At 42.3% G+C, this 12,799-nt stretch overlaps 1 protein-coding gene across 1 annotated transcript; it reads left to right on the top strand.

The window, feature by feature from the left end:
• The first annotated feature begins 555 nt into the window (after positions 1 to 555).
• On the top strand, positions 556 to 10,764 carry LOC307251926 (beta-1,3-N-acetylglucosaminyltransferase lunatic fringe-like). Its single transcript, XM_080029385.1, has 8 exons — positions 556 to 1,036; positions 5,199 to 5,247; positions 5,974 to 6,076; positions 6,159 to 6,312; positions 7,105 to 7,190; positions 7,288 to 7,447; positions 7,574 to 7,659; positions 8,647 to 10,764. The coding sequence occupies exons 1-8, from the start codon at positions 668 to 670 to the stop codon at positions 8,711 to 8,713; spliced, it is 1,074 nt and encodes a 357-aa protein (XP_079885511.1). The 5' UTR covers positions 556 to 667; the 3' UTR covers positions 8,714 to 10,764.
• The last annotated feature ends 2,035 nt before the right edge of the window (positions 10,765 to 12,799 follow it).

Raw genomic sequence — 12,799 nt, 5'->3', positions numbered from 1 at the left:
GGTGCAAGGACTTCTGGCCCTTTCCAAGGTCGAGGCTGAACAGTAATCCATTTATTTTTACTAGCCTACTGTGTGCATTATAAACTTAATGCTCTTATCTCTGTTTTGTGTAGGGTCTATTGGCTTCACTGTCATCTGTCTCCATTATTTCCCTTTTCTCCATCCCCCATAGATTAAAAGAGAAAGGTGATGAGACATTGAAGAAAATGTTGCTAAACTTTTATTTTAATTTTTGAGTATTGTCTTCTTCATTGTTTATCAATATAGCATTATTTCCTTTTCTCTCTCCTGCATATCACTTTGTAACTACTTTTTGTATAGAGTTGTATCTAGTCTATAAAATCAAGTCCGCCGGTCTTTATGCTGACATGTGGATGTTCATCCAGAGGCCTCGCCGCCTCTTTGCTACTTAGCCCCGCCCCACACCGAGCGCTCAAACCCCCCATTGGTTGAACCAGGACCCCGTCCCGCCCACTGGTGGAGTTTCTAACTTCACTGTAGAATAAAGCAACAAGTCTCAACGGCGAAGGTCATCCACTGACTGAGGAAGCCTACTGTGTGGGTGTTCGCTGTGTTTAGAACGTGGACATGTTGTAAACTTAAAGGGAACACTTTTTCTAACTTTCTTCTGTGCACGAATGAGGCTGTAACGTCAGCACACGTCACGATGTGGAGACCCACCGGTGGATCAAGCAGCACCTTTGGCTCAGCCCCAGCCCCCCGCGCTGCTGCTGCTGCCGCCGCGGCCGTCACCTGCCTGCTCGTGACCGGGATGCTGCTCGTCACCGTGGGACACACGAGCCGCGCAGACCCGGTGGTGGAGTCGAAGAGCGGAAAAGTTTTCTCCTCGTATATCAGGAAACTCACCCGGGACAGGAGAGCCATGAGCAGCCCCCCGCGGGCCAGCTCGCGCCCCGGGCCGCTGGAGCATCTCTCCCCGGGTGACCTGTTCATAGCGGTGAAAAGCACCGGGAGATATCACCGGCAGAGGCTGGAGCTGCTGCTGGACACCTGGATCTCCAGGAACATGCAACAGGTGAGTGCATGGAGTTAGGCAGTGGAGTTGTATTGGGGGATATAGGCCTACATGATAACTGTCAAATGGAAACAATTCAGTTGATTTATTGTAGGAAACGTCTTGGGTCAGATGACAGATCACATTTCCTCATGCAGTTGCAATCATAGAAATGGGCTTTTAATTTGAAAATAAATACATCTATTGCAGCTGTTAGAAACTGGAAGGGGCTACTGACTATTGCAGACTTACATTTCGGGGGTTTATAATGTGGGTCAAAAACACCATTCAGAAAGTGGCCTTTATGCGGTGCAAATCATCACATGTAGATAAATAGATAGGAATAACAGACAGAGGCTAGTATTTTGAATTAACTTCTAAATGATTGAGATCTTTACTGTGTTTCAGCAAGGGTAAGGGTCACATGAAGGAACATTTGTCTTGTCGCCTTAAGTGTCAGACCAGTGCTGATCAATTAAAGATAAGATAAATGCCTTTAGTGAATGAACGGTTCCTTTATCAGGGGAAGTTGTATAATGCAGTAAAGGTTTCCCTCCACATCTCCTGCTGCAATTGCAAGCAAGCAAGTTATAAACCCCCCTGAAATGATATAGAGGGGGGGGGGGGGGGGGGGTCCACTGGCTCTTTGATCTGGCCTCCCAGTGAATTGTAAAAGAGAGATATATAGGCCTTTTGTAATGCATGAGAGGGAGATGTGAGGGGCTAACAGGCCGACCGCACTGCTTGCTTAATGTGTTGACATCATGCAGGCAGGGGACATGGAGAGGAAACACTATACTGTATAGGAACCCCTGGATTCTGTCAAGAAGTCTCAATGAGATGCAGATTTGCAAATACAACTGAACGATTGTTCATTCGCATAGTTAAGGCTGTCATCAGCAGCCAGGCACTCATTGCATTTTGCATTATAAAAGCCAGATGCAGTCGTCATAACAAAAAAACAACAAAAGTCATGGCTTTGAATTATTAGAGGAGAGAGGAGGAGGTTATATTTCAAAGCGCTGTGCAGTTTCAGAGCTGAAAGGTAACAAAATACAACTACAATTTTAAGGTGCATTAACATGCCTGTTGCAACTCAATGTCAACTTCAACCCAGTAATTTAACAGTGAGAGGACCTGAGGACTTATACAACTGCTCATATTTGCGCGTTACTCAAGTATTCCTTTGAATGCTGTGTGTAATTTAGCATCTTTATTTTTAACCCATTATTTCATTTACAAAACATCTGAATAGGGCTGCAACTAAATGAATATGGTCATTTATTTTTGATTAATCTATAGATTGTTTGCATGCAAAGTCCTCTGATGGGGTTTTCTTATCCAACCAACAGCCTCAACCACAAATAATATTGGTGTATTATCATTGAAGACTGAGAAAATAAGAAAGTATTCATATTTCAGAAGCTGCATTTTTTTTGCAGTTATAAAATAAATAAACTATAAAATAAACCAATGATCCACATTTATGTTCATTCATTATCGATGCAGCTCTAAAAGTGAATTTGTCTTCCGCCCCACTGATTTTTTCCCCCAAGACATTACACCATCAGTCCTGTGATCTGTAAGAAGTCCTAACCAACTACTGGATTTGTAGAGAGATGTAGAGCCTCACAGATAAATATTTGACATCAAACGGCACGAGCAGACAGCTCTTTGGGCTGAATCAGTGAGTCAAAGATGGATCTGTTGCTATAAAACACATGGGACTGTGGTTAACTGCACCCAGCGGCTTCAAAGCTCCTAATCCAATGCAGACATGTCTGTGGACCAAACAGCGGTCGTTCAGATTTTCCATTTGAACCTCTGTGTTTGAGCAAGGGGCTCGCCCAAGTCTCATCTCATGCTGCACAGAGACACTGTGGACATGTAAACAGAGCTATAGAGCGTACGTTGAGGAAATCAGCTGGTGTGTGGGTATGTTTTGGTGTGTGCGTGTGTGTGTGTGTGTGTGTGTGTGTGTGTGTGTGTGTGTGACACATTCCTGCATTTGCTCCCACGGTCAGGTGTGTGTGTACTCTACCTGTTTCCCAGACACGCCTCTATGCTATGAGACTGCTGAGTAATGGAAATATGGCCACACACACACACACACACACACACACACACACACACACACACACACTTTCAGTGTTACCTTCACAAACACTTATGCCCTGGGAACTCTCCAGATTTCTCATGGGAAGTTGAAGATGTGTCTGATCACAAGAGTAAATACACACACACACACACACACACACACACACACACACCACTTTCTCCTGCCCTGGTTGTTGTTGTTGCCGCTGTTTCCTATGTTGTAAAGCTCAACGCCTGGCGATCCACCGACCCACCAACCCCCCTCAAAACCACATTTTCTCTTCAAACTGACCCCCCTCCTCCCCCCTCTCCTGCCTTTCCAGCTTGGCCTGGTATCACACACACACACACACACACACACACACACACACACACACACACACACACACACACACACACACACTCATACAAGAAGCTGACAGCTCTCTAGGGGCTTAAGAGGCTCAGGGAGCGAAGAAAAAAAACTGACAAAAACTCACAGCTGGCTGGACACTGTGTTTTTTTTCCAGCCTCTGGTTGTATCTCCCCGCCAAAGGCACTGATGTGATCACACAGAACATGTAGTATTGCATTTGTGCTGCATGGCAGGAGGATTGCGAAAGTGGATTCCCTCTAAGGGGGAGTCCGTTTCATTGAAGTCAGTGTTTTTCTTTCGGTTACTGTTTGTGTACTGCAGCCCATTGTAGCGAAAACAATGACCCTGTTAAGGTTAAAGTGCTGACTTTGAGCTGTGATTTATTTGAGGCTATTTACACATTAGATCACCAACGTAGGAATTATAGATCTCTTAAGGGACATACAGTCAATCCTCCTTTGCATTCACTTAGTGTCTGAAGGCTAAAATAAACAAACGTAAGCAGACTGCTGGCTGATGTTCTGCCAGCCCTGCGCTGCACCATGAACTATTGATCTGCTGATTTGCAGGTTGAAAGTTGTCTTGGCGTCTTGGAGTTTTGTAGACTTCAAGGACACACAGAGACATCGGTTAAACAAACTTGTCAATGACCATTTTTTATTGTTAAGGCTCTTACACAGACATAGAAATAGTCACTAAAATGCTTTCGAAACAACAGTTATGTATTATGAGGCAAAGACCTAAATTTTTTAGTTTGACTCAACCTCTCTCTGTTTTGCCTTGATAGCAGAATTTCTCTAGGGATGGTAAACAAGGTAAACAACATTATACCCGCTAATTACCAGAATTATGCTCATCTTTACCTCTTGCTGCTTCTTTCTGGGCGGCTTTTTACCTTCAGTTCGGTCAGTCTGTGACTAGAGCACTACACTGTTTGGTTTTAAAAACGTTATAAATACTTTGACAATATATAGTATGTTGTTCATGATATATGTTGTCCTGCTGCATAATCCTAACATTTGGGGACATTTGAGAACCCAGTATGAATGTAGACAGGCTAAAATCCACACTTAGATTTGTCAGTTTAACCTCATTGTCATTGTTTAATTTCAAATCTATTATCATGGGATGCAGAGCCAAGATAATATTTACACAGACTGTTCTATGTGCACCCAGGGTGTGTGTTTACTTCCTGTGGAAAGTTGAAGGGTCTGCATGGCTTCCTGAGTGCGCAGTGACCCTCGACCCTGTCACTCGTCACATAAACATTAACATCATGCGCGCGCACACACACACACACACACACAGGGCTACATGGTTTAGACCAGCTGCTCCTCTGCTGATAGACAAGAGGCTAACCTTTGTTTTGGCCTCCATCCAACATCAGCATGGCTTGCTGCCCCTGCTGTGTGCGCCAGTGTGTGTGTGACCGAGGAAACAGGTGGAGTCTCACCTGAGATTATAAACAATGATGCGAACAATGATGGTGGAGCGGCGAGAGCTTCTGTGTGATGGCGTTTTTTCTTTCCCCGCTGGTCAGGCCGCAGGAATAACATGAACTCTGCGTGTGTTTGTGTGTGTGTGTGTGTGTGTGTGTGTGTGTGTGTGTGTGTGTGTGTGTGTGTGTGTGTGTGTGTGTGTGTGTGTGTGTGTGTGTGTGTGTGTGTGTGTGTGTGTGTGTGTGTGTGTGTGTGTGTGTGTGTGTGTGTGTGTGTGTGTGTGTTTCCACAGACGTACGTGTTCACTGATGGGGAGGACGAGAAGCTGAAGAAAAAGATAGGTGAGCTTCACACACACACACCAACGTATGTCTATACTGTATGTAACTATCAGGAAACTTATCCAAAAAGGTTTTTTTTTTGTATAAGGGGAACATCCCTTTCCACTTGCAACACAAAGATGTTATGAATTTAAAAAAAAAATTGAGCCATCCATACAAATTGTACTGTAAGGAAGGTAAATGTGAACTAGAGGGACCTTGACAGAAAATGTGGAACTTAGCTTGAATTAGCATGACACTGGTTCTGTCCTGCGTATCAAAACTGTCAGGCTAGTGTCAGTGTGTATTCATATCAAATGGCCCCCTTATAAATGGAAACCAACACAAATACACACACACACACACACACACACACACACACATACAGAGCAGTTTCGCTGAGTTGCCGCAGTGTTATCTGCAGCGTGTGAGCAGGAAAGCAGGAACCCGGCTGCTGACTGGGCAATACTGTGTTTCCATGAAGTGCAGGAAGTCCCTTCAGTTTAATCAACAAGCCGTTCCTCATCCTACTCATGGGAATTGTTTAACTTTGAATGAGGTATTCTTCTCACTATCGGACACATTGTACCACTAGATGTGTAATGAGGATATTTATGAGGCTGTTATCCAAGCAGCGGGGTTATAATTGGACTACATAAGAGCTTTCTGGCCTCTGAAATATTTATTGAAAACTGCTCCATTACCGGTAATTAAACCTCTTGCATTTTGTTTGTTATTGATTATCAGGAACTCACTTGATCAACACCAACTGTTCAGCGGTGCACACGCGTGAGGCTCTGTCCTGTAAAATGGCCCTGGAATATGACACTTTTATCAACTCTGGAAAGAAGTAAGACACAAGCATCAATACACTCATCGTAAACACACACACACAAAAGCATTTGACTAACTCTCTGTGTCATCTGTTGCAGGTGGTTTTGCCACGTCGATGACGATAACTACCTGAACGTGGGCTCTCTCCTGAAGCTCCTGTCTCAGTACAGTCACGCGCAGGACGTTTACATCGGCCGGCCCAGTCTGGAGCGACCAATAGAGGCAGCGGAGAGGATCGGTACCGCTCAAATGGTAAACTTGGAGTTGTTTGTGTTTGGAGAAAACTTGATATGATTTACCTTGCAGCTGCTCAGACAGTTTCACCTTAACATGTAATTGAACCTTACCTCAGGTAAAGTTCAGGTACGTTCCACTCCATGACTAAAATATACAACAAGATCTATAGTCCCTGGGCAGTCTTGCAATGCTTAAAAACATGTGTTACCCATTTTACAACTTGTAGACTTTACATAGTGGAAACTACAGTAGACCACTATTCAAAATCACTTGTTTTGTATATGCATGGTTTTGATGGTAAGGTTGTACATCAGCCGCCAAGGTGGAATTTATAACATTATCATAATATTTGTATATTGTGTTTGCAAGTTTTCACATATTATATCATTCTGTTCATTGGTTTTCTTAAATGCTAACTGCTTCAGTTGAAATCTGGAAGGCATGCTTCACGCCCAAGGGGGATGCATGAAAAACTCATGAACGCGTAAAAGTTCAATTTCTTTTCATTTTTCACACTATAACCCAGACTGAGGTTGTCATAACAATTCAGGCATGAAAGGGTCACGTAAATTGCACGCGAAACGTAAAAATGTTTTAAATAAAAACATCAGTTCCCTCTGGGTTTCTCTCATCTCAGCTATGCATAGATTTAAATCCACATCTGATTGCACTTCAATGGTCCCAGGGCTACAAATATACAACATATGCTGAAGCGGAACATATATGTAATCACAGCACCGTTATACATTATTTATGTGTGTGTGTGTGTGTGTGTGTGTGTGTGTGTGTGCGTGCGTGTGTGTGCAGAAGAAGGTGCGTTTCTGGTTCGCCACGGGAGGAGCAGGATTTTGTCTGAGTCGCGGCCTTGCTCTAAAGATGAAACCCTGGGCCAGGTAAATCTTCAGCCAGATAAACAACTGTATGAGATGTCTTTTGGCCTTGTATCAACGACATCATCAAATCTACTTTTATCTTCCGCTCTCTGTCTAGCGATGGCACGTTTATGGCCACAGCCGAGCACATCCGTCTCCCGGACGACTGCACGGTCGGTTACATCGTGGAGGCGCTGCTCGGCGTGAGTCTCATCCGTTCACCGCTGTTCCACTCCCACCTGGAGAACCTGGGACTGGTGTCTGACATGCACAGCCAGGTATGCACACACACACACACACATGCACACATGCACACACGCACATACACACACATGCACACAAACAGACTTAATGATCTGCAAACCCCTTTAAAGAGCTTGTGTTTTTTGTTGTCCTCTCTTTAGGTGACGCTCAGCTACGGCACATTGGAAAACAGAAGAAACACTGTCAACCTGAAAGAGCCGTTTTCAATAAACGAAGATCCTACAAGGTAAAATGTTTTGTTTCTCGGAAAACAGGAAGGAACACCGTCCAAACAGTGAAACTTCGCTCAATGTAAAAGGAATACATTAAGTTTATTATCAAGGAAAAGCATAAAATCCTCACAGTCAAAAGGTTCCAATTAGAAAATGGTTGGCATTTTCTTTAACTTCCATTATCAAAATGGCTTCCGTCAATCGAACCACCAAATAATATCAATTCATTCTTCCAATTCTATTTATGAAGGGTCCAACTTGCCCTTGACCGGTTAGATACACCAAAATGCATAGTGCTTGTGAAGAAAGAAATATGAAACTTTGGTTTTAGCAAGTGAACGCAGGCCCTGAAAAAAGATGCTCAGTCTAACACAAATGGGCGTCCCTTCTCTGTGAATATTTACAGCAAAGGGGGTTATTTAACAAAGCCATAGAAATGATAAAACACAAACTGATGCTATCACAAGTTTTCCTGACATTAAGGGGATTTTTTTTAATTATTTATCCCTCTTCCCCTCATTCTTAGGACAAGGACAAAGCAAAAGCCATTGTCCTTTGTAATTGTGTCATCGTGTATTGAATTGTCATTATCCCTTGTCAATATAGACAGACATAAAAGTGTGGGAGGGAGGGTGAGAGGTAGTGACATAAGTGTGCTGACCTATGGGTGGAGGGGTTAATTGAAAACGTTGCTTTAAAGTTTAACAATAGTGCATAGTGTATATTGTTATTCTTTTTGTCTGTTTCAGGAAAAGCTTTAGTTTTAAAAACGTGTGTTCTACAATTCCCCTTTATGTAAGGGCTGCTTGTTGTGAATGTTTTACTACTGCGACAAGTTTCCTGGCTTTGTTCATTGTGTGTGTGTGTGTGTGTGTGTGTGTGTGTGTGTGTGTGTGTGTGTGTGCGCGCGCGCGCCACTTATTGTGTTCACGGTCTTATTTTGAAATCCCCAGTTGGCGGCTTCCAGGCATTGTGGCGCTCATTTCCCTCTCTTTTTTCAGGTTCAGGTCAGTCCATTGTCTGCTGTACCCAGACACTCCTTGGTGCCCCAGCCCCCGGCCACTTTAACACCCATCCAGAGACACAGGCAGACAGACAGGCGGAGGAGGAGGAGAACAAGTGAAGGTCTGGCCAAACTCAGGTTTTTAATCTGATGGAGAAGGAAATCATTTCAGACGTCCAGGAATAAAGAGGAATGTTCTCACTACTGCCTTCCTCTGGCTACATGCTGCAGAAAAATCTGCAAAAACACTTGGACGTTTTCCTCAAAGCATTCGAGGTAGACTGACTTTGTATGAAGGATTAACATTGTATTTGACACCTGACCTCTGTTGAGTGAAGCAGACTAGAGGTCAAATATCGTTATATATGATAATTACCAAAGTAATTTGCACAGATCTGTGAACATGAAGTCAGATTGTTGATGATGGTTTCCAATGGTTTGGTCGTTGTAAGGACTAAACAAACAACATTTAATATCTTAAATTCTTGAACTTCATGAAGTGCTGGAAGGTAGATTCCTTTTTTTTTATTTGGACAAAGCCAGGCTAGCTGTTTCTCATCTTCATGCTAAGCTAAGGCTAACAACATGAAAAATCTAAGGCACATTATCTGGAGATGAGACTGAAATTGCACTGGAGAACAGTGTGCACTAGAAAACTTTTTTCAAATGACCAAAGTTACGGAAGGCTTGAACTGTAATGTTGGACGAGTGGGAATGTTTGACATTTTGGAGTGAAAGAATCCCAAAAGTAATTCATTTGATTGTAGCTTTTCAGCTATATTCCCACCGTCCAAATCTTTGAGCATCACCATGTTAATTGTATAGGTCAGGAGTTGGACTCTAATCTGCTGCCGTTTTGTATGTAGCTTGTTCTGCTTTTGCCTCACATTTTTCTTAATTTCAGAATCTTCTCTCTACTTTCTCAGCTGTGAAATATTATTCATTATGTAAATATGTTTCTTGGCTGTACCCGCCCGTGCTCCAGTGTTAACCGGTTTGGATTCCGTTAATGGCGATTTTACAGTGAAATGATGAGGTGAAGTAATCAGCACACAGATGCAGAAGGATAATTTATTATCAGCATAATGTGCCAAACAAACACCAAAGGAGGATTAGATGGTGTTGCAGAATCCAGACTCCCTATCTGAAGTTGTATCTGCTCAGTATTATTCTTTCACCGAAGTGTATCATCAGAACCAACGACCAAAAGTCTTTGGGAAATATGCTCATTTGTTTCCTTGACAAGAGTTGGATGAGAAGATCAATGCCACTCACACGTTTGTAAATTAGCTAAGCTAGCCTAGCGTGGGTCTGCATAGCAAAATATCCTCTTAAACCATACATTATAACAAACAAGATTAAACCTGTTCATTTCTTGACTTTTAAAGGTAATTGCATGCAGATTTGGTTACCCTCCGACAGAACCAGGATAGCCCAATCCTCCTGCAGTGCTGCCAGTGTTTGTGCTAAACTAAGCTAGCTGGCTGCTGGTTCCAGCTACACACATCAACATAATTCATTCATTCATCAAACAGACATGAGAGTGGTATCGATCTTCATCATCAATTATATGAGATGAGCAAACTATTCTTTTAAAATATCTTTACTTATTTCATATTCCGAAGTCATCCAGTGAGGCCTCAGATACAGAGTATTCTTCGAAAAAAAAGGTGAATATCGCCTGTCTTCATCCATTTTAAATGGGTGGATTTTGATTGATAATGATATATTAGACTGCTTCCCAAAGCGTTATACAGTGGCAGTGTAACAATATCCCGTTCAAGGTTGTATTGATGAAATGACTCATGTTGGGTCGTCTGCTATATTTCTGTGCATTGAAAACAGTTGTTGCAACTGAGTGAAAGTCATTCAGTTAAATTCTTTCCCTTGTTCAATGAATGTAAAGGATGAACCGTTGCTTCTGAAGCGCACACTCTCTCTCCAGTATCTGGACTGTATGTAGACAATGTGGTGGAACTTTAATAAAAACTTTATTTTTTTTGGTTCAAATATCCTAAATGTGTCTGTGAGATTGTGCGACGTTACACTACAGGGGGATTTTTTTATGTTTTTTTAAGGACACTGCTTCGACCTTTCACTTCTGACCTTGTTTATGAGCTGTTGGGTTCCTGTCTGGAGAACCCCCCTCTGTGTACCCGTAACGCCTCCAAATTCCACACAGAAACAACAGCCATCCTCTTATCTGATAGAGCCTTACGGTCCTGGAGAGATAAGGGCATAGCTGTGTGTGTGTGTGTGTGTGTGTGTGTGTGTGTGTGTGTGTGTGTGTGTGTGTGTGTGTGTGTGTGTGTGTGTGTGTGTGTGTGTGTGTGTGTGTGTGTGTGTGTGTGTGTGTGTGTGTGTGTGTGTGTGTGTGTGTGTGTGTGTGTGTGTGTGTGTGTGTGTGTGTGTGTGTGTGTGTGTGTGTGTGTGTGTCATGGCCTCTCTCGCACTGTGTGGACCATGGGGAGCAGTAATACACAGAAGTGATTTTTGTCAGTAATACTGAGGTCTATGGGGTTATGGGTTTAACGTGCTTCTGAGTGGAGAGTGACACCTGCTGGCTACTTGTGTTACTGCAAGAGCAAAAACTGGTTAGTTGTACTGGCTCACTGCTGCTTGTCCTGCAGCAATTTTCATATTCAAATGTATATTTAACTGTAAGCAGAATTACAATCCTATGGTAATGCTTGGTAAAACTAAATTAATTTTCCTAAAAGATTTTTTTTAAATTAGATTTAAGTAATTTCAAGCAAGATTTCAGATGCACCATGAGTGTCTTGTATGTTTGTATGACTGCAGGGCGAATGTTTAGGTGGCAGCATTGGTCCTTATCATTGTGTTGTTGGATGTAGGATGTTGTGGTTGGAGTTGGACTGATCCTTAGCGATAATGCTGCGACCTCTATTTCAGAGATCTTGTCTGTGTAATTACTTGTTTGTCTTGTTTGAGGTAATTAAACATGAAGCTGGCAGTAACCTGAAGCTCCTGGATTCACGTATTTGATACTACACTGATCATGATTAGATTCAGTACTGCAGCACACAGACAGTCTAAAACAACCCTTCAGATTAAAGAACATTAGAAAGTATGTGTTTACAGTAGAGCTATAGGTTATTGAATGATGTACGTACACAAAACAAAATATATTTTCTTAGATTGTGAATTCCAATGTAGGTTGTTGATGTTACCATTATGAATTTCACAGGACTCACATCTCCACTTCCTTAACAGCGAGGAATTAATTTTTGTGATTTTGCCGGTAACACTTTACAATAAGGTACACAAAATTGTAGTAACTATTACATAGTTATGCATTACCGACTGCATATATATATATTTTTTTTTGTAACTAGGCCTACTAATTTATTTATTTTTAGTAACTACTACATTTTTTTAACTACTACATAGTTTTTACCTTCTACATAGGTTTTTTTTTTTTTTTTTTTTTTAAAGATATTTTTATGGCATTTTTATGCTTTATTGATAGTGTAGAGACAGAGTTGAAATGGGGCAGAGAGGGGAGTGACATGCAGAGAACGAGCGCGAGCTGGAATCGAACCCGGGTCCACTGCTGGCATAGGCCCATGGGGGGGACGCCTTACCAACTGAGCTAAAGGCGCCCCCACCTTCTACATAGGTTTTAAAAAAAATGTATAGTAACTAATACATAAGTGATGGAAATTGAATCGATAAGATTGGAAAGTGCGTTGGTGGCTATAAAAACCTACATGAAAAACACTTGCAAGATCTTTCCAGGGGTGGAAAGAAACTACTGTACTTAAGTACAACTTTGAGGTATTTGTACTTTACTTGAGTATTTCAATTGGATGCTACTTCATCTAATACATTTATCATTTTTGGGGCGACTGTGGCTCAGTTGGTAGAGCGGGTCGGCCGATGATCAAAGGGTTGGAGGTTCGATCCCCGCCCTGCCACCTGTGTCATGGTTGTTGTGTCCTTGGGCAAGACACTTCACCCACCTTGCCTCGTGTGAATGTCGATAGTTAGCCTGCTATCGGTGTATGAATTTGTGTGTGAATGGTAACGTGTAAATGGGAACAGGTCTCCCTTGCAAAAGAGTCTTCGGACTCAATGGGATATACCTGTATAAATAAAGGTATAAAAAAAAAAAAAAAAAAAAAAATACA

The sequence above is a fragment of the Ammodytes marinus genome, assembly GCF_949987685.1.
Source record: "Ammodytes marinus genome assembly, chromosome: 6".
Classification (NCBI taxonomy): Eukaryota; Metazoa; Chordata; class Actinopteri; order Uranoscopiformes; family Ammodytidae; genus Ammodytes; species Ammodytes marinus.
This window is presented reverse-complemented; position numbering and strand designations above follow the sequence as displayed.